The sequence below is a fragment of the Heteronotia binoei genome, chromosome 6 (genome assembly GCF_032191835.1).
Source record: "Heteronotia binoei isolate CCM8104 ecotype False Entrance Well chromosome 6, APGP_CSIRO_Hbin_v1, whole genome shotgun sequence".
NCBI classification, from domain to species: Eukaryota; Metazoa; Chordata; class Lepidosauria; order Squamata; family Gekkonidae; genus Heteronotia; species Heteronotia binoei.
In genome coordinates this window covers 60,255,176-60,277,185 of record NC_083228.1, presented here as the reverse complement: position 1 = coordinate 60,277,185, position 22,010 = coordinate 60,255,176, and the positions used below count along the sequence as shown (strand labels likewise).

Below are 22,010 nucleotides of genomic sequence, written 5' to 3'. Positions count from 1 at the left end.
TTGTATGACTTTGCAATACAACACAAAAGTTTTTAAGAGGGACAATATTGAGTATGTTGATGAATGAAATGAGAAGAATTAACAGAGTAACTATTTTCCTCAAATAGGCCTAAATTGTACTGATAGTACATACAGAGGTTGGGCTGAAGAAATAGATCCAGCAAGCCAAATAAATATAAAAGAAGGCAAAATAAAATAGGATTGCTGAAAAATTCATTTGATTGAATCAGCCATGGACCTGGTATGGAGGATGAACTGCAGAGAACACCTTGTGAATACCTGGTCTAATAAGTCCCATGCATGAGTCTTGTCCTACCTATCCCCAACCCTATAGAAATTCCAAATATCGACTCTTCGTGCCTGTTTTCTACCTCTATATAAGAAAATACTATTTTAATTTTAATTTGATAAGTTTTGAAAGAAATTAAATCACTGTTATGTGTGTACCTGTATGTTGAAACATCTAAGGGGCATAATGGAGGAGACAATGGAGATCTATGACTGGATCACCTGTCTCTTTAAACTTCTACAGGCAGCAGAAGAAGGCTGGGATGGGATGTTCAAATGACCCAGGAGAAAGGCAGGCTGTGTGACCCCTGCAACATGGAGTATTCAAGTCAGATCTGGCCAGTAGTGGCAGCTATAGGTATCAACTCACTTGTTGCCTCCTCCTGCACTCATGCCCAGAATATAAGCAACACCCTGCTGGATCAGACCAATTGTCCATTCAGCCCAGTACTCTTGCACACAGCAACCAAACAGTTGCTTCAGCCAAAAAAACAGGCCACAGAGGCCATAGTCTTACTGTGATTTTGCATGTTAGCACTGGTATTCAGAGGTTTGCTACATCTAAATGTTAAGCCTCCCTTTGTTCCTCATGGCTAGTACTCATTCTATTCTCCTTTGATCGTCTAAATAATCAATGTAGCATTTGTTACTTTCCAGTCAATCTGTACCAAGGCCACACTTAGTCACTAGTAACATATTCTGGTTAGAAGATCAAGTTTACATTTAAGTTCCTGAAGAACTCATAGGTGCATGTCATCTGAACATAGAAATTTTTCTGAGGTATGTACTCTATTTGGGATTCAATTTATGTGGTTTTAATAAGTTTCCAGGAATCCTAGATAGATGTAACTCTCTTGATTTTCCTTTCAGCTTCCTTCCAGCCAGTCACAGATAAAAATAGTAGGTTTTGAGGTCTGCTAACCTGATCTGTACTTAATATGATGGTTCTTAAAATGGAACTTTTGTTTACTTAAAGTAAATGTCTAGAAGGCACAGACACTGTGATTTAAATACACTTGACAAAGAATTCATTTCTGGTATCAGAAATACACTTGACAAAAAATTCATTTCTGGTATGGAGGAAGAACTGCCATTAAAACAAATCAGCTGTTTCAGCAGGGATAAAAATGGTCCATAACATTTCTGTTTGGGTCAGAAACAAGCTATACATTTATAGTCACCATTCAGCATTCTCCCCTTAGGCACATCCACACAGAACTCAGGAAGTAACACATTTGACACTTCACTTTACATAAGATATCAGAGAAACAAAATACATGCTGCTTCTGTACAGGCCTGAGGACTATAAAGCAACAGGCAAGATGTGCTGCCATCTCACACGTGGCACAGTAAATAACCTTACCCCATGACCTGTTTGAAATTTATGAAGACTCTGAGTGGTGGAGGAGGGAATCTTGGCCAGATCAGGATGGCCATCCGAGGAGGACTCACTTGTCCAGATTTGAGAATCCTTACAGAAAAATTTCTGATGAAAACAATTTCCATGGTAAAGAGGCACACCCCAGTATTTAAAACTAGTTGCCTTCTCAGAATCATTGAGTGTTCAGATAGTTATGAAATCTTTCACAAACTAAGACCAGGAGAGGAAAAGGACTAGGAGGATTGGAATTGTTATTTTCCAAGATGTGACATGAGATGAGGAGCTCAAATCTTAGCAGGCTCCATGGACACATGTCCTTTATGACTAGACCTCAGTGGAAAGCAGTGCAGAACACTTAAAATTCAGTCAAAAAGCTAAAAATATAAACTCTGGCCATTAAGGTGATGGCTTGAGGAAAAGAGTAATTTAAAGTTCCTTAAAAGCATTTTTTCACTATATTCAAGCAGAAAGGCAATGAGATCTCCAGTTTCTTACTGTCTAACAGCCAGACCAACCTAGTTGAACTGCAGCTTTATTGCAAGTTATTTTATATGATGTGCATAGTTATAAAACTATAAAATTAAAAAATGAAGCATTTTCAGATCACATATTAAACTGTAAATATAATTGACAACTAAAATTTTAGCAGTGAAGTTAAACTTTCAGCCTTATTGAACAGCATTAAAAGCACTTTGGCGTATAGACTAGTGAGTCTGGCATCACTGTTATTCTCGGTGACAAGAAAATTCTTCAATGCAAGGCAACAGATGGGTGGTCCTAGGATCTGGCCATCATGACCCCCACCTTGACACAAGTTTACTGAATGCTAGAATTCACTGGCCTTAGTCAGCTAAAATCTGAACAGCACATATTTTGCCTAAGCAAAGAGCCTTAAGTTTCAGTGCTCACTTACTTACTTTATTGGATTTGGAGGAGGAGGAGGAAGTGGAGGTGGCAGTGGAGGAGGGGGGGGTGGGATTAGATTTTCTGACTGGTGTATCCTTTTTTGAAGTTCATCAACTATATAAAGAAACCAAAATACTGTTAGTCCCAGTTAAAATACACTTGCTTCAATGTAAAGAGAGTTTAAGCAATTTCTTTATATGAAAATTGTTGTTCACTAACGTGCTATGCAGCTAGCATTCCCTTTTTGATTGCTTCTACGACTTTGTTTCTAATTACTGTACAGAAAAACAACTTTTATTTAAAATGGGCTTATCCAAAGTATCATGAGAATTGCTCCACTTACAGAACACTTCCCACCCCACATTCCCAGGGAATCAGGTTCCTCTAGGAATGACACTGGTTATCAGGTGCGCACCAGTGGTTGGAAGGGGAAATCTAAAACAAAATTTGTCATTTTTACAGTTGATGCATCCAGCAATGTGCATCTAAAACTGCTTTTTAAAATAAGAATTATCTGTTTACATTTTGTAGCAAAGTTAAAAAACACTAAGGGACAGTATAGGAGCTTTTCTTCTATGCAGAGAAAGCATGATACAGTTAACAACAGACCTACACAATTCTGATCCAGTGTATGCTTTCATTAATTGGAGTCCATTTCTTCAGATCCATCTTTACATCTGAAAAAGTGGAATCTAGCCCATGAAGATTTATGTTGGAATTCTTTTTGTTAGTCTTTAAAGTATCACAAGGCTCCTGTTTATTTTATTTTCTGCTTCAGTAAACATATTGTGGCTTCTAAACCTCTGAAGAATTGTTAGTGAAATCTTTCTTATCACTTTTTCATAAAGTAAACAATCCATTATTTGTTAGCATTCAAGCAACAGCTGAATAACCAAACATTAAAGGATGTCATCAAGCTGAAATTCAGTCAACACATACTCAGGTAATTCATTTCAGATCCTACAGTGGTCCCTGAGCAAGTCCCCTTGATAAGTTCCATAGGTTTTCCAGTTACTTTACAAGCCTGTGATTAAATTAACACACAACACTGTAAAACAGTTTTAGGACCTTGCACAAAGGCATTAGTATGTTTTTCTCTTGACATTTTCCATCCACATAATCCAGCTGCTTTAGGATAGTTAAACAGTACTTCCCCTGCTGGTAACTGTATTTTGAATTTATTAAGAAATGGCAATCTTAGATAAAGAGTGGTAAATTACAGTTTTTAGCATTTAATAGGTACGATGCTGTAAGCTGGTCAGGCACCATTCTGGCAAATAAGTCTTTGGTAACAACTAAATTACAGTAGTTACTTCATACTGTATGTACTCTAAGTGATTTTGTCAGTGTTCCTGATGTCTTGCTTTAGCCTATAAACTGGACAAATAATAGCCAGCAAGTCAGACAGTTTCTACAGTCAGATAGTGAGGGGTAAATGTTTAGCCTGATGTGCAGAGAATTAACCACACAGCTCCCATGGATTTTAGCCATTAACACCCATGGGAGTTGCAACGTTAATTCCTTCTGCATAGCTGTCAACACAGCATTTAGTTTTTAAATGTCAATCACATAAGGGCCAATAACACAAGGCAGAAAAAACTTCACATGGTGGGAGTTGTTTCCTCCTGACTTGCTGTGAAGGGCTAAATCGTTTCTTTGAATATACTAATAAATGCTATATCTAGAATGTCTGTGTGGATCTTTCTAATCCCTTCCCAACTTCTACATTTGGAAGCACCCCTGTTTAGGAAAGTACAAAAGATTTCTCCCTTTAGCTGGTCATTGTTGCATGATAAATCTCCACTGTATGTCAAAATATTTCCCAAAACATCATTGTTCTATGAATTTTGATTTCCAAAACTGTGAAATATCTTATTTAACTGGTCCTAGAAATACATTTTTTGTTACATGAAATTTGGAATTATCACGGAAATTCCATTTTTAAAAATAAAGGATGTACTGAAGATGTAGCCTGGAGATTCCAACTGCATCCAAGAATTCCGTATTGTGAAATAATGTGGAAGCCTATTAAAGTTAATGCAATGATTGAATGTTTCTGGCTGGATTTCAAAGATACATGATTTAAGTCTGTACCCATTATCCACTACTGAGTCTGTATCCATTATACCAAGAGTAAAAGTGAAACTGCCAACAAGAACTTTACCTGAATGTTTTAAGTTTTTAACTTTTTCTTCAGCATTCTGATATTTTCCCTCCAGTTCCTTTTTATCTTCTTCTAGAAGTTCAAGCTGTTGTTTAAGGGATTTGATTTCCTTGTGCAAGCCTTCATTTTCTAGTTGCTCCTCTAATTCTTTAACCTGTCATTCAGAAATATACAATTACAATGAAATACATCACTTACTGTCCTATGCACCAACGTAACAAAAGAACAACCATATTAGGTTAAATCAAGGGCTTCTTAAAACCCAGTATTTGGTTCTCTGATAGTAGCAAGGTCTAAATCCTTAACAATGTGTATGTTACAGTAATAGAGCACTCTGGTGTTATTCAGTCCTTGAGCCTTGCAGTTCAAGGTTAATGGACATGCTAAACACAAAGCAGCATTGACTAAGCCATTCAGTTTAATAGTTGTCAATATTCTCACTCATGGAAGCATCAGGCACTTCATAGAATCTCAGATTCTCTCCAGAAGTTTAGAATCTCCACATGTTATAATACCATATGCGTATTTTGTACATTTGAATGTTTTCTTAGATAGGATAGTACCTGTATTCTATTTTACTCTGGTTGTATGTTCTGGGCTTTGTTTTTTAAATACATAATGGAAAAATGTTCTTTTTAAAAGCATGGATGCAGCAACAGTAATTAGAGAACAAAAAAGAATTGGGGACCACGGGAGCCCGTGAGGAAGAGAACCTCATTCTGATCCAGCCTGTAGAAACTGCCTATTCATTCTGGACTAAAAATGTCGTTGTCTTCAAATGAAAGGTCACATTCTTGGAATTCCGTACAAGTTACCATTTTCTGTGCTAAAGCATTTCCAAAAGAATTGTGAAAAGAGTGAATTCATGGAAAGGATTTTTACCACTGTCCTCATAAAGCCACTTGTGAGACTGGAGGCAGGGGGAGATCAGGGAGCTGCATAGGGGGCTGTGGGCAGAAAAGAATATCGGCAGAAATCTATTGCTGTGGCAGAACTCAAGCAAGAGGTGGAGGAGATGCCTATTAATTCCTCTTTCTAGCTTCAACCTACAATGCTCCAAAGGTCCTCGGAACCTCATGAGTAGCACAGGTGCACAGGAAACTGCAGCAAGAAAGCTGACAAAACCAAGATAACCAGAAAGCTGACAAAATATCTCTTCTGTGAGCTAGTTTTGTTTATGGTTAATATCCAACCCTATGAACTGCTATATGTTTCAGCTTTCTCGTTATTTTGGCCACCTTTACTACTGAAAACAGTAACAAGTTAAGTACTGGATATGTCTGCTAGTTCCAGTTACACTTGTTTTTAGAATACAGTCTGACATTGAACATAAATGGTAAATTATAGTATAAGAAAAACAATTCAAAAAAACATTCCCTGTTTGGAGTCATGGAGCTCTCATCATTTAGTTTTTACTGAAAATTACAATGTTTTCAGTTTTACAAAACATTTCCAAAATTGAAGTCCCTAAATGTGTTAAAGGAGATTTTTAAAAGAACACATGTTTTTACTTTAAAAAAACCACACAAGCAATGAAATGCTAATGTAAGTTATTCAATGCCTGCATCTGTTAAAGGTTATTATTTACACACACTTTTTTCCTGACCCCTGCTGCTTGCAATGGGTGAATTACAGAACACTTGAACCGAAGTGCTAAGAAACAATAAAATAGACTTATCTACCTTTTAATATACACAATTTGGTCAAATCTAAAAAATCGTCCTTTCTCAGAAGCTGGCAATTACTTCCAGCATGTACATACAAACATTTATTTATTTAGAATACTTCTGTGCCACCTCTGCAGAGTCTTGCTTGAGGTGACTTACAATTAAAAAACCACAGTATAAAAAAGCTATTAGATATAAGCAGCATAAAACTATTTGTAAAAAGAAGAACATTTTAAAAGCTGGTAAAATAAGTATGTTTTAGAAAAAGAAGATGAAAAAGAAGATATTGGATTTATATCCCGCCTGCACTCCGAAGAGTCTCAGAGCGGCTCACAATCTCCTTTACCTTCCTCCCCCACAACAGACACCCTGTGAGGTGGGTGGGGCTGGAGATGGCTCTCACAGCAGCTGCCCTTTCAAGGACAACCTCTGCCAGAGCTATGGCTGACCCAAGGCCATGCTAGCAGGTGCAAGTGGAGGAGTGGGGAATCAAACCCGGTTCTCCCAGATAAGAGTCCGCACACTTAACCACTACACCAAACTGGCTTTTGCTGCTTTTGTTTTGTGAAATGGGAAAATTAATGTTGCTTCATTGTAACAATTATGATCATTTTTTAAAAAATCAGGAATAAGAAATTAGTTACCTCCAGTAAATTATATTGCTAAAATCACCACTACTGATTAAAATCAATATGAATATACTGGATTTATCACTTATATCTAATGGTCAACATGGCCCTATCTGTGAATATTTATATATTCACAAATCAGAGCTGGTTTCCAAACAAACCCTCAAAACATAGAGTAGTTATGTTTTGTCGACAGCTTTTTCCTGGAAGCTCCCCCCGCCCTGCTGCTGAGGTGGCCTGCCTGGAAAAGGCATGGGGGTGGCTGAACAAGGATGAAGGGAACACCTCTTCTAAAACCGCTGTATAGGCAGAACCACTGGAGGCTAGTAGGCGGGTGAGAAGGAACGTGAAGCCTCTACTACTAAGGCCATAGTGCTGGGTGTGGGGAGATGTGTGCAGAGGAAGTGGAGCTTCCAGGAAGCCCCCTGCTACACCCACCATGTCTCCTCTATCATTGGTCCCAGGGGGATGTATGATTTTGTGTTGTGTCATGAAGTCCAAGATGTTTTATTGTAAACAGTCTTACTCAGGTCTTGCAAACTGAGGGCTGTGGTCAAAATTCCTCTCTAAAAGTCTCCAGCTGGGTGAGGAGGGAGAATAATGAGTTACTTGGCAAGTGGTTGGTCCAGTGAGGGGTGGAATTCCCCCATGCATTTTGTAAGTCCCCATTTGAAACATTCAATTACACTGTTAGTGAGAAATATTTACTTACTTGCCTAACTCATTCTCATACAGAGCAGGTTCCATAATGAGGTGATCAAAGTCATTTATTTTTTAGATGGCAGATTTTGAAGTATGACAACCTCCACTCCACTTGCTGCCAGCCTGTCACCACAATTCTGTAAGTATCTTTAAAAGCAGCATGACAAGCTACATGTGCCAGTTCCCAAATCTTCATTAGGTTATTTCTTCTCATAATAGTTCGGCCACCATTTTTGGTTTCCTATTGCCAGCACAACCAGAACAGTGACGGAACTCTCAGTACAGAAATTAATCTCATGGAAGTTCAGAAAGTCCCTTAAGGCACACATAGCCTGCCAAGAGACCAGGGGCAACAAACAGGTAAGAAGTGTTATTTCCTCTGGCTGCTGGATGGGGGCATCAGCCATGATTAGATTATTATTATTATTACGTTCAACTGATGCAAAGTGGCTTGCCATTACCTCAGACAGCTAAACACTGAGCTGTTACTGTATATTATATATCTTGCTTCATGCAACCCTGAAACCAAAAGAATACTTTTAAATGTGCATTTCAAAAGATTACTGAAAGACACCATCTGATTCCAAAGGCCACAGTGTTGTGCCTTGGTGACAATCCATTGCAAAGTTTCAAAACAATTTCTCCACATCTGCAAACTACCTGCATCATTGTAGAGTCCAAACAATAGCTAAAAGGCATGCAGTACTGTTACTTTGTTGAACCCAAGCAGGTTCAGCCTTAGCCTGGTCAGTGCTCATAATAGAAATGCCCACTGTAACTAAGCCTGCTTGCTCCTTCAGCTATTTGGGGTGGCATTATCTAAATATACAGCTTGTCACACATTTCAGGACACACAACTTAACTATCATGTGCAGTTCTTGATACAGAACAAGGCTGCTGAACTTGCAACCCACCAGCTGTTTGTTTTAAACCAACCAATCTTTCTGGCTCAAAGCATTCAAAAAAAGCATGAAGCTTAATGAACAAAGCAGACTACATTTGGGTTGGCTAGTCTCCAGTCAAAGGTTCTGAGAGCAAATGTTGATCCTACCAGACTGCATTAATAAATTTTCCATCCTTCAAAAGTAATAACTTTGTGAGCAAAGACTGCCAGTGCAATCCTATGCTGTTGTTCACTGAATTCAATGGAATTAGACTGGAAAACTTGACCTATGATTCTGAGGACAATGCAGTGATGTGTTATTATTCAGACATAGAAGGAAGGTTTCCTTCCAATTCCAGTTTGTTATGACATCCATAGGCAGGTACCTGGATCCCAGCTACCAGGATTCCATACCACAGTTGCAGAAGCATCTGAGTTCAGTTGTCATGATTTCGAATTCCTTTTGTGGAAAGGAAACAACTCTGATTTGCCACTGTGACTTTATTTATACAGTATAACAAACTGGATTGCAGACTTCCAAAACCAGAAACTACCCAATGACTCTACACAGGGATCAGGGAAAAGGAGAAGGATAAAAGCATGATAACAAGCCATATTCAGTGCCCATTACAGATATGTCAGGCTATCTAAATGCAGCCTTTGTCACTTAACTATCAAAAACAAATAAATGCAAGGTTCCTGAGAAGTTCAACTCTTACCTTTTGCCTGTGTTGTAACCTCTCTTCCTCTAACATTACATTTAATTTTGCATTTTCTTCCAGAACTTTCAAAAGTTGTTCATCGGGGACTGAGCTTTGCAGCAGAAGCTGGCTTTGCCTTTTCAGCTTATTTTGTTCAATAAACATCTACCAAAACAATATTTAGATAATTAAAGACTCCAGTATTTATTTGACCTGAATATACAGAATAGATGGTTGTCTTGTCTATTTTTTAGAGCAGCCAGATGCCGAGGTGTACCAGCAGGAGTGGAAACTAGTTAAAGGGTCAAAATTACTGATTTTACTGACCAAAATCCCCCCCAAAAAAACCTGACCAAATACTGACAAAAAAATTGACAAATTACTGAATAATTACATTTCAGCCTATTGATAAATTTACATTTTGAAAGTTAAACTAGGGTTTCATTAAAAATTACTATCTGGCCTCCACCATCCCCACAATCAGCCATCGCACACCTTTTTATTGAAAAAAAAAATTTTTTTATGAAGATAAGATGATATTTTTATTATTGTACAAAATTTAAGGCAAAAAAGATTCCTTTTTAAAATAATTGCGTACTGCAGGCAATAAAACAGCAAAATATATTAACAATCATACATAAAACATAAGTAAGTGTCAAGAGCCCTCAATTCTGTAATATATTTATCTTCCTAGAGAAAGCCCAAGCCACCAGCTCTATATTGCTCCCCTCTTCTTTACGGCCAGCAGGCAAGTAATAAATCCATCTGGTCCTAGGATGTTTATGCGACAGCCTGGCTGGAATTACCATCAAGTCGCCTCTCCCACAGGTTCACACAGACAACTCTTATCTTCTCCCAGAAAAGTGTGAGAATGTTTCCAATAGCCTACATTCCTTAGTAATAAAATAGATAGTGGTTTAGTAGCCTTTGAACCTGTGACTCAAGTATGCATCTGTATAGTAACCTTTGATGATATCCTATATTGTAACTGTGTGTACATCATTACTTCCATGGCTTGTGTCCTTGGTACAGCTCTTGAGTTTCTAACAATAAAACAGCTTTGATTTAGAACCAAAGACTGGTTATTGAGAAATATCAGCGCTTGATATTTTGGGAGTAATCCCACTTGGGGACGTAACCGAATTGGAAACTTTCCTCTTTCGACTGGCTTTCGCTGATGAAGGAAGTGATTGCTGATGAAGGAAGTGACTGCTAAGGATTACCGCCATCATATAAAGAACAAACAGCACTAGCACTTTTATTACTAATTAATTAATCAATTTTAAACTTATTAGAATTTTAACGTTAAATGTAACTTTGTTGTTTTGTTGTTTTTGTATAATTGAATGATGTTGTCAGCCGCCCTGAGCCTGCTTCGGCGGGGAGGGCGGGATATAAATAAAATTACCTAAAAAAAAAAAAAAACTTTCTACCACCATGGTGGAGAAAGCTCTAGATAATGGAGAAGCCCCTGAAAACCCAGAATGACCGATTGGTGAAGATCAAGGACTCGACACAGCCCCGAGACAACCTCCACGGCACGTACTCGACACCAGGAGACCGGCAGGGAGAGGGTCTCCACTGCACATACAGCAACTATTCATAACCCCATCGGATTGGGGCCCCAGAAGGTCCACTAGCCTAATGGATCAAGCACCCACTCAGAGAGAGGCAATCTTAGCGCTACCCCCCCTTCCCAACGCACACAGATGGGAGATGACAGCTACCTGCTGAGATCATGTTCACAAAATCCACTGATAATCCCTGGGCCGAAGGAGGCCAAATTGAAAATTACAAGAGAAAGGGCCTTCTCAATCATGGCTTCCCACTGGTGGAATCAATTACCAGAGGAGGTGTGGGCCCTGCGGAGTCTTGCTCAGTTCCGCAGGGCCTGCAAGACTACCCTCTTTCAGCTAGCCTTTTCTTAATGTGGATTCTGCTGTGCCACAGTTACGAAAATCTGTAAATGAGTAAGATCAGAAATTTTTGAAAATGTAGCACCGATTACGATCGCATGAAATTGTTGGTTTTTATTAGATGTTTTAAGGGAATTTTAAGGAAATTGTATAATGTTGTAGATTGTTGTTTTATTATATAATCTTTGTATTTTATATTATGTTGTGAGCCGCCCTGAGCCTGCTTTGGCAGGGAGGGCGGGATATAAATTAAATGTTACTATTATTATGGCACCTCGGAGGCGAGTGGAGGGGATGGTCAAGAAGAACGAGGTCCCAATTCGATCCAAGAAAAGGAGGAGAAGGAAGAGCAAAACCCCAACCCACGAGACTTCCTCCAAACGATGAGGTTAGAGATGGCAGAGATGGCCAGAGGTCTAAGAGAAGAAATGCGAGCAAACAACGCATTCATGATCCAAGAAGTGAGAAGGCAACTAGACAGGGCACTGCAACCTCCAGCGCAGAGAGGGGGGCAACCACCACAACCCCCCCACTGCTGCAACTACCCCAGCCACTGCTGCTGCTGCCAAGGGATTATGGCCAGGGCCGCAAGCTGGATGCCACCTTCAATGGAGACCCCCAAAGAGGTGGAGTATTTTTCAATGCAAGCTAACAGCTTCATGTTCTATTGGGGGCACACCTTCCCCAATGAATGTAGCAGAGTGGATTACTTAGGCTCCAAACTAAAAGGAGCTGCCAAGAGATGGTACATGAGCCTGTACGAAACCCAAAGCCCCGAATTGGACACGGTGGCAGCGTTCCTGCGAGCACTATTGACGCAATATGAAGATCCCCTGCAAGAGACCCTAAAGGACCTACAATAGGGGTCCAAAGCTGTAAGAGAGTACGCAGTTGAGTTTTGGGCCAACACAGCTGAAGTGCGGAATGAGCAGATGAAGATCGATTAGTTCCAGAGGGGTCTGAATGCTAGCGTGCTGGATTGAGCCCTCCAACAGGCTCGCCCTACCATGCTGGTAGGGTAGGTGCAACTGGTGGGGGAAGTGAAAACCAACATGAAAAGAGTGGCTCTCCAGCTTCAACAGCAGCAAGGGGGCAAGGGGGGACATGAGTCTTGGCCAGGGGTAAAAGCAGAAGGGTGGAAAGCAGGCCAGTCTGGGGGCACAACTAAATCAACCACCCCTCGACACTGCTTTCGATGCAGCGACCCCAGCCACATGGTGGCAAACTGCCTCGAGCAGCCTCGAGGGCCCCCCTCACCCCGAAGACCAGCACACGCAAAGCGAAGGTGGAGGGACAAGCAAAGGAATCAGTGAAGAGCAGCTTGGCATCTGCAACCCCATGGGAGAAAGAGATTATTGTCATCGATGAAATGGGGGAAGATGCCTGGGAAGACGAGCTGGTGGGAAACGAGAGTAACCTGCACTGAGAGCTGCCGAGCAGCAGGTCATGGAACTAACAGCACCACTGAGCATGAGAATTACGGGGATTTTGTTTTTCATCCCACTAACTTTACTGAATCCTAAATTTAAGCGTTTTATACATGCCCAAGCGCTACTAGATTCTGCGTGCACCAGACATAATCACACCAAAACTAGTGGAAGCTCTTGGACTCCCTACAAGTCCACTACAGCATCCCATACAATTTGAACAGATGGATGGGACAGTAAAGAAGGGGGAACCCTGCACAGAACAAACCCAAGGGGTGCCAGTGGGGATAGAAGACCACTGGGACACAGAGATTTTTGTCGTGGCCCCTTCATTGTCATTTGACATTGTCCTGGGAGTGGGATGGTTGGCTAAACATAAAATGAGGAGATCAAATCATAGACTTTAGAGACAGGGGGTGCGAGCCTCACAAATGGAACATGGAGTGGGGCCCAAAACCACCCCCTTTGAATGAAAAACTATGCCTCACTAAAGAAGAGGTGAGATTGATCTTGAAAGAGTACAGAGACTTAAAACAAGTATTTAGTGAAGAAGAAGCTAACAAGCTCCCCCCCCCCCCATCGGGACACTGACTGTGCCATAGAATTAATCCCGGGGCAGAGCTAAACTATACTCCATGGGGTGGGCTGAAAAAGCAGAGCTCCTCAAGTTTTTAGATAAGAACCTAAAGCGTGGGTTCATTAGACCAGCCACGGCCCCACACGCCGCCCCAGTACTTTTTAGGAAAAAGAAGGACAGAGGGTTTAGGCTATGTACGGATTTTTGGGGAATCAATGTGATGTCGACATCGAATGCGTACCCCATACCCCTCATAAAGGATCTATTAAGTAACGTGTTGGAGGGAAAGATTTTCATCAAATTGCCCCATCGGTATGTTAAACGCCTTTTTCCATTCATCTCCATCTTTTATGCGTTCCCAGAAGTAAGTGGGGACACTTACTTCTGGGAACACATAAAAGATGGAGATGAATAGAAAACGGTGTTTAACATGCCAATGGGGCAATTTGAATACTTAGTCATGCCATTTGGGTTGCAAGGAGCCCCGGGAGTTTTACTGAACTTCATAAACGAAGTCCTGCGAAAGTATTTGTACCAAGGGGTAGAGGTGCATCTGGATGATATCATTATTTATTCCAATGACCTCCCCTCACGTGTGAATTTGGTGAGGGAAGTCTTACCAACCCTCTCTATGAGAACCAACGGTATGTGAAATTATCCAAGTGTGAGTTCTATAAGACGGAATTGGATTATCTAGGCTACCAAGTGTCGGGGAGGGGTTTGGCAATGGACCCTGCCAAAATACAAGCCGTGCTAGATTGGGAATCCCCTGAGGACATGTGGACAGCCCCAATCATTTATCAGATTTGCAAATTTTTACCCTAATTTTATACAAGGGTTCGCCCACAGCATGCTCCCCCTGACGGACCTACTTGGATCATTGGTTCCTATTCAACTGTATCTCTCCACCAGAAATCACTCCCTTTCCCACCTGATCTTACTCCCTTTCCCACTCATTTTGTACGACTCTCTACATTTCTGTGACACTGTCCAAGTACATTGTGCAACTTTTTATCTCCCCATAGAGTTTTCCCACTAGACCAAAATTATTAAATGACTTGAAGGAATCCTGACTGCCAATATGGGAGCCTAAATTACATCTCTAAAAAGTTCTCCCAAGATCAGAGGAATTGGTCGGTGTGGGACAAGGAAGCGTTCCTGTAACGTTCACATTAAATACAAGCCATGCTAGATTGGGAACTTCCGAGGACACGTGGACAGCTCCAATCCTTTATCGGATTTACAATTTTTTACCGTAATTTTATACAAGGGTTCGCCCACACCATGCTGTCTCTGATGGACCTACTTAAAACGAAAAGGAAAGGTCTCGAAGCTAAGCAGCCCGGAGCAAAACTAAATTGGACAGAAAGCTGTCAAGAGGCGTTCACCAAGTTAAAAAAGATTGTTCACCAATGAACCCATTCTGATTCACCCCAATGAATTAAAACCTTTTGTGGTCCAATGCGACACCAGCGATGTTGCTGTGGGGGCAATTTTGATGCAACCAGATGAGGGGGGGGGTCCCTAAAACCCTGCACTTACATCTCTAAAAAGTTCTCCCAAGATCAGAGGAATTGGTCAGTGTGGGACAAGGAAGCGTTCGCTGTGACGTTCACATTAAAGACATGGAGATCTTGGTTAGAAGGAGCAACGGTCCCATTTGAAATATGGACTGACCTTAAGAACCTGGAAGCCTTAACAGGGTGCAGAAAATTGATGGAGAAACAGATCCGGTGGGCAGGATTCTTCGCCAAATTCAATTTCAAATTGAAACACATCCCAGGATCTAAGAATTTTCTGGCTGATGCACTATCTCGCCTCCCCCAGCATAACAGCCAAAGGGAGGAGGTGATTGATTCACCAACCACTTGGGGGGAGCAGTAACCACCCGCTCACAAGCCAAGCGTGAAAAATCAGAAGAGAAGTGGGGGAGGGGAAGACTGATTAAAGAGGTGGAAAAAGGAGATACAGTACCTGAGGGGGCAATAAAAGGAGAGGGGGGCTTCTGGTACAAGGACAATAAATTTTATGTGCAAGAGCCTCCGGAAGGAAGTGCTGCAATTTTGTCATGACAACAAATTATTCGGTCACTTTGGATATGTCAAGACTCTACATCTAGTGAATAGGCAATTTTGGTGGTCGTTTATGAAAAAGGACATATCTAACTATGTTGCCTCGTGCCCGACATGTTTGATGGCTAAAAGGAGTGGGTGACCCCCAGAGTTGTTACAACCACTGGAGACAGCAACCAGACCATGGTCAGTGGTGTCATTGGATTCTATCATAGAACTTCCCCCTTCTGAGGGAAAGAATGTAATTCTTGTAGTAGTGGATACCTTTTCTAAGCAAGCACTCTTCATCCCATGCTCTCAAATACCCACGGCTAAAAAACTAGCCCAACTATTCTTCAAACATGTGGTGAAATTACACTCTTTTCTGGATAAATTAATTAGTAACAGAGGAGTACAGTTCGTTGCCAACTTCTGTTGGGAGTTTGATAAGTTGATTGGGATCAAGCAAGGATTGAGCTCCACATATCGCCCTCAGACTGACAGACAGACGGAGAGGGTAAATGTGCTGCTGGAGCAATATTTAAGATGTTTTGTGAACTATCAGTAGTTGAATTGGGCAGAATTATTCCCTTTTGCAGAATACGGCTATAATAACAGCATGCATAGCTCCACCAAATCATCTCCATTCCTGGTAGTGAATGGCTATGAAGAGAAGCCCTTCCCACAATTACCGGGAGGAGCAATGCTTGAAACCCCATTGACTTTTGAACAATGGTGGGGAAGGTTGGGAAAGGCTTGGAGAAACATTCAAGAAAATGTAGAGTTGGTAAGAGACATACAAAAAACATTACAACAAGCACCATTCACTTGCTTGGGATTTTAAAGTAGGAGATACCATGTTCCTATCTACAAAGAACTTGCCCTTACCACAAGCTTCTAAAAAACTGGCATACAAGTTTCTGGGATCGTTCCATATTAAACATGTAATCAATAAAGTGACTGTAGAACTCGAATTACCAAAACTGTTCAGTAAGATACATCCCATGTTTCATTGCAGTTTACTTTGGAGAGATCCTGGAGTGACACCCTGGCGCCCCAGACCCAAAGCTCCAGAAACTATTCCCGTGGGAGATCAGAATCACCATGCAGTAAAAGAAATCTTAGATGCTAAGCTGAAACGGGGTGTATTGTATTTTCTAATCAGATGGAAGCATTTTTCACCAGCACATGATGAATGGTTGATTAATTCAAATGTGAGAGCGCCAGCACTGATTAAACAATTCTATGCTAAGTATCCTTCAAAACCTAGGAGGAGGGCTTAGGCGGGGAAGTATGTCAAGCACCCTCAGTTCTGTAATGTATTTCTTTTCCTAGAGAAAGAGCAAGCCACCAGCTCTATATTGCTCCCCTCTTCTTTATGGACAGTGGGCAAGTAATAAATCCATCTGGTCCTAGGATGTTTATGTGACAGCCTGGCTGGAATTACCATCAAGTCGCCTCTCCCACAAGTTCACAGACAACTCTTATCTTCTCCCAGAAAAGTGTGAGAATGTTTGATGTTTCCAATAGCCTACATTCCTTAGTAATAAAATAGTGGTTTAGTAGCCTTTGAACCCGTGACTCAAGTATGCATCTGTATAGTAACCTTTGATGATATCCTAATAGCAACTGTGTAACTATGTATATGTCATTACTCCCAAGGCTTGTGTCCTTGGTACAGCTCCTGAGTTTCTAACAATAAAACAGCTTTGATTTAAAACCAAAGACTGGTCATTGAGAAATATCGGCACTTGACAGTAAGGTAAGACTTGTCTTTGCTTTTACTTTTATCTCTTTTTTTGCTGGAAAAAAGAAGTTAACGAACTCTTTCGTTTCTCAATAGTTCTGAGCACTACATCCTGCAAGCATGTTTTCCCTTATCCTTTTCTTCCATTACTTTGTCCATTTCTTCTAGCATGAGCTAAGCCATGTTGAATCCCACCATATCCTTTTTTCTCAGCAGTCTCCTTTACATGTTTGATAGCATCACTTAGCAGCGTTCCAGCAATCATCGTCTTCTCATTGTGTTGTCTCAGTTTTTCCAATTTTGCTTCCTTCTCTTGTATTCTTTTCAGTACCTTCTTAAACTTTTCTAACTCCTCTGCCTTTTCCCTTTCTTTACTTTTTCTTTTCACACCTCTTTACTGGCATGCTGTTCATCACAATACTGCTTGCAATGAACATGAGCTGCTCTTGCAATCTGTAAAAGCTTCTGTGTGATATTAACTAACATGGTATACCTTGTTTTCATATACATGATATAAAGTTTCTTTGACCATCAGGTGGGCATTCAAAGTTCTCTCTGACATGCTAGCCCTTTCACCGGTCAAAATGCATCCAGATTTTGAAAACCCTCTTTCTATGTCTGCACTACCATGCAATAATGATAATGCTGCTTTCATCACCTTGGTAACCAATTAATATTTTTAATCTCCAGATGGTTTTGTCTTTTCAAAGAACTGATTCCAGTATATATCTGTGTAGCAAGTTTCACTGGCAATTCCAATTCTACAAAGTTTATATTCATTCACAATCATGTCCAGTGGAATATCCATTGAGAGTGCTGCTGCAACTTTCATTATATCCTTGTAGGTTCCTTCCTTGACTCACTGTGCTGGAGCTAAATCCAGGTGGGCAGCCATGTTGGTGGGAAGCAGCAGAACAAATTTTGAGTCCAATCACACCTTTAAGACCAGCAAACGTTTATTCAAAATAGGAGCTTTTGTTTGCAGACAAAAGCTCATACTTTGAATAAACTTTTGTTGGTCTTAAAGGTGCTACTGAACTAAAAAAATTGTGCTGGAGCTAAACATTGAAGATTTCTAAAGATGGAGCTGTCCAAAGATGACTGAAGTAAAAGGTGTTTGCAGGCTGCTATGAAATGTTTTTTAAAAAGAACAGAAGTAACTGTTCCTTTTCAGAAAGTTTTTTTGGTTCATCACAGATTCTACTTTCACTGATTACTTTTCTTATGGGTATGTAGTGTTCATCACTGAAGAATTCAAGAGACAATGGTGCTGAATTCTTACAAACACAATTCATTATGGTTCTTGTGAGTGTTTTTACTTCACTAGGCATCACATGCACCAAAGGCTCTTCTTTCTGGAACATTCCAATGAACTTTGTAAATAAGAGGGCACTTGAGCAACAGAACATCACAAATTAATGACAAGATGAAAAAACTGACTTTTACTGATTTTACTGACCATTTACCACCCCTGCATCAGGCAACAGGAAACAACATAAACATGCTAGCATCTTTCTACCTCCTCTGCCTGCCAAAGATACCTAAGTGCAGCCAGCCCAACTCTCTGTGTATAATGCCACAAGTGGATGAATGGACCATTAGAGTTGCGCCAAAGAACAACATTGATTTCTTATGGTACCACAGATTGCTTATGAATTTTTTTTCTCTTATAAAATTTCTGGACTTTGTGAAGACTACTGCACAAGCATCACTTCCTCTTTTTCTCTGTTGTCTGGGAAGATAGCAATTTCTCTAAATACAAATGCACACCACAGATTGCATCATAATGCAGTGTTGGATGGTATCTGATAAATATAGAAATACATATCCTATTTCTAGCCTGACTGGTTTTTAATTGATACAAATGTATGCTCATACAAGACACTGCATACAAAAAGAAACTTTAAATATTCACTATTACTAAGGGATTCATTGCAGTGAAAACTATAATGCAAATGAATGATCTGTGAATTTGCCAGTTCAAAACTTAATCAGTCAGTACGTAGGTAAAGTGGAACGTGTGACATAGCCCTAAAAGATTTACCAAACATATGCTTAAAAGGGATCAGTTCTTTCCTATGAAGGTTCCTAGATATTATCATTTTTATACCTTTAAAATGTTTCTCATGTATTCAGTTTTCCAGATATGCAAACTTAAGTGAAGGAAACATATCAGAATTTAATTTAATGTAAACAGACTCCTGCAGAATCGGGCCAGTAGTCCATCTGTTCTACCATCCTGTTTCACACAGTGGACCAGTTGCCCTTGAAGGACAACAATAGAGCACGGAGGCAAAAGCCTTCCCCTGATGTGCCATTTAGCACTGAGATTCAGAGGTTCACTTCCTCTAAATATGAAGATTATTTAGTCACCATGCCTAATAGCCACTAGGGATGGGCACAGACCAGAAAATACTGGTTCGGTTCACGAACAAAACTGGACCAGTTCCCAGACCAGTTCACAAACTGAACCACAGCTTGGTTCGCAAACCAGTCTGCAAACTGGTTCGGTTTTTAAAAAGCCCCACACAGGGCTTCGAGGTTCCAAAATGGCAGGTTGTCTCCAGATCACTCTCTTCAATGTACCCACCAAGTTTGGTCCACATTGGACTTTGGGGGGCTGAGTTACAGACCCCTAAAAAAGGTCATTCAGTGCAATGCTTTTCACTGCTGGTTCAGGAGTGACAAAAATTGACCTGGGTGAGCTAGAGGCCTTCAACGCACACAATTTCTCCCTAAGATGACCCTCCACATGGCCCACATGTTACACACATGTCAGATTTGGGGGGATCCAAGTAGCGGACCACCAAGCAACGTGTCTCCTGGAAACTGTTTTTGGGGGAGTTGTCCTACACCATTTTGAGACACTACAGTGTGGACCTGGTTAAGCTATAGGCATCAGACTCTGAGTACCTCCTCAGGGACCACCCACATGGCTGCAGGTGGCTGTGTCTTCCTGGGACCAGCCACCCAGCCCTGGCGACATGATGACTGATTGGGGCCAAGCCTTCCATCCAACCTGGGAAGGTGACAAGGACAACCAAGCCTGGCAACCTGGACTCACTGCACAGCTGTGGGAGGGGGCATTGATGGACTAGCTAAGGGAATGTGTGGGAATATGTGGCAGAGGAGAAAGGATGTTTTTGGAGGAGCAGAAAGGGTACCCCACAGCCGGGGAAAAGGGCAGTTGGTCAAGCCCCCCCAGAAATCTGTAGATAGTCTGGGTGCCTGAGTGGGAGGAGAGGAAACCCCTCCAGGCAGAGACTCAAGCAATGCAGGAAGAAACGGGGTGCTTTTTGGAGCAGCAGAAAGGTGACCCCACAGCCAGCAAGCAGAGAAAGGGCACTTCTCAGAACCCACAAAAGTGAACAGTCCACCCCCAAATCAAATCAAAAACATGTTTTAAAAGAAAAAAAATCTATCCATTTTCCCACTCCTCACGGCAAAGAAAAAGGCAGCGAGGGGGGGGGGGGGAGAAATTTAGCTCTGAATGCAAAGAAAGGAGAAAAAAGAGAGAGGTAAAATCATAGAGTTGGAAGGGACTTCCAGGGTTATCTAGTCCAACGCCCTGCACAATGCAGGAAACCCATAAATACCTACCCCAAATTCACAGGATCTTCATTGCTGTCAGATGGCCATCTAGCCTCTGTTTAAAAACCTCCAACGAAGAAGAGCCCACCACCTCCCGAGGAAGCCTGTTCCACTGAGGAATTGCTCTAATATCTTTTGGTGAACTGAAGGTGATGCTTTTACTCTGACAGTTTGTATAGAGGCCAGGAGATTCAACAGGTTTCTCCACCCAATCCAGTAATTCCCCCCCCCCTTCAGTCCACCAAAAGATATTCTTTCACACGCAAGGAGAACAAGAATTGCAAAAACCAGATGCAAACAGAGGACAGGAATGTGTCTCCAGTGATTATATGGTTTCGGCTTTAGGTTTAGGTTTTATTAAATTTATACCCCGCCCTCCTCACTGAGGCAAGCTCAGGGTAGCTTACTGCAATCATCATATTACAGTCAATTAAATTTAAAACAATTTAAAAACAGTTGGTGCTAGTAACATTCTGATGTTGTTGATTATATACATTTCCCCCCACCCCCAATCTGAGGAAGTCAGATAGATGCCTGTCATTGGAAATCAGACTTGCCTGTCAGCTTCAGACTGTCACTATTGGTCCCTTGATAGCTGGAAATTTTTTTCCCACTTTTCAGCATGAAACTCCATGGGTGGAGTTTCTTTGCCAAGAATGCACAAGAGGTTCCGAACCGGGCAGAAAGTTCAGAGACTTCCTGGTCCGAACATGTGACTTTCGAACTGAACTGTTCGAGCCATGAACAAGGTAAAGTCCAGGCCAGATTTTGTTCGGTGTTTGGGTCTGTGCCCATCCCTAACAGCCACTATTTTTATTTATTAATTATTGAATTAATATATCCTACTCTCCCCACAACATACTAATAAATACCATTCATGAATTTAAAAAATCTAAAACCAAAAGCAGCAATGACTCAATTTCTGGCATCCACAAGCATCTCCCACAAGTGAAGGGCATATGATGACTAAAACTAGGACCCATTCAATGGATGCCATGGAGCAGGGATGGCCAACGGTAGCTCTCCAGATGTTTTTTGCCTACAACTCCCATCAGCCCCAGCCAGCATGCCAATGATGGGTTGATGGGAGTTGTATGCAAAAAAACATCTGGAGAACTACCGTTGGCCACTCCTGCCATAGAGATCTTTAAAAGCAATTCACCCAGTCAATGTAAGCAATGCAGGTAGGGGTGGCCAAAGTCTCCAAGCATCTGTTGCCTCAACCAAAACCAAATGCAATAAATCCCATAGGCCCTGATTTCAAGTGGGAGCATGTTTCACCAGGCTGGGGCCAAGGCAGAAAATGCTCTCACTTTGGTCGAGGCTAAGTGGTCATCTTTAGGGCCAGGGACTACCAGCAGACGTTGCTCAATAGAGCTC

The 22,010-nt window shown here is 41.2% G+C and overlaps 1 protein-coding gene across 3 annotated transcripts in view; it reads right to left on the bottom strand.

Annotated features, from left to right (window-relative positions):
* Window positions 1–22,010, bottom strand: part of SHTN1 (shootin 1) — a 172,347-nt gene that overhangs the window by 53,534 nt on the left and 96,803 nt on the right. For all 3 annotated transcript variants that reach the window (XM_060241557.1, XM_060241555.1, XM_060241558.1), the window contains exons 9-11: window positions 9,340–9,486; window positions 4,740–4,893; window positions 2,587–2,689 (exon numbers count right to left, since the gene is read on the bottom strand). In XM_060241557.1, the coding sequence (XP_060097540.1) occupies window positions 2,587–2,689; window positions 4,740–4,893; window positions 9,340–9,486 (404 nt within the window). The remainder of the gene's footprint in view (window positions 1–2,586; window positions 2,690–4,739; window positions 4,894–9,339; window positions 9,487–22,010) is intronic.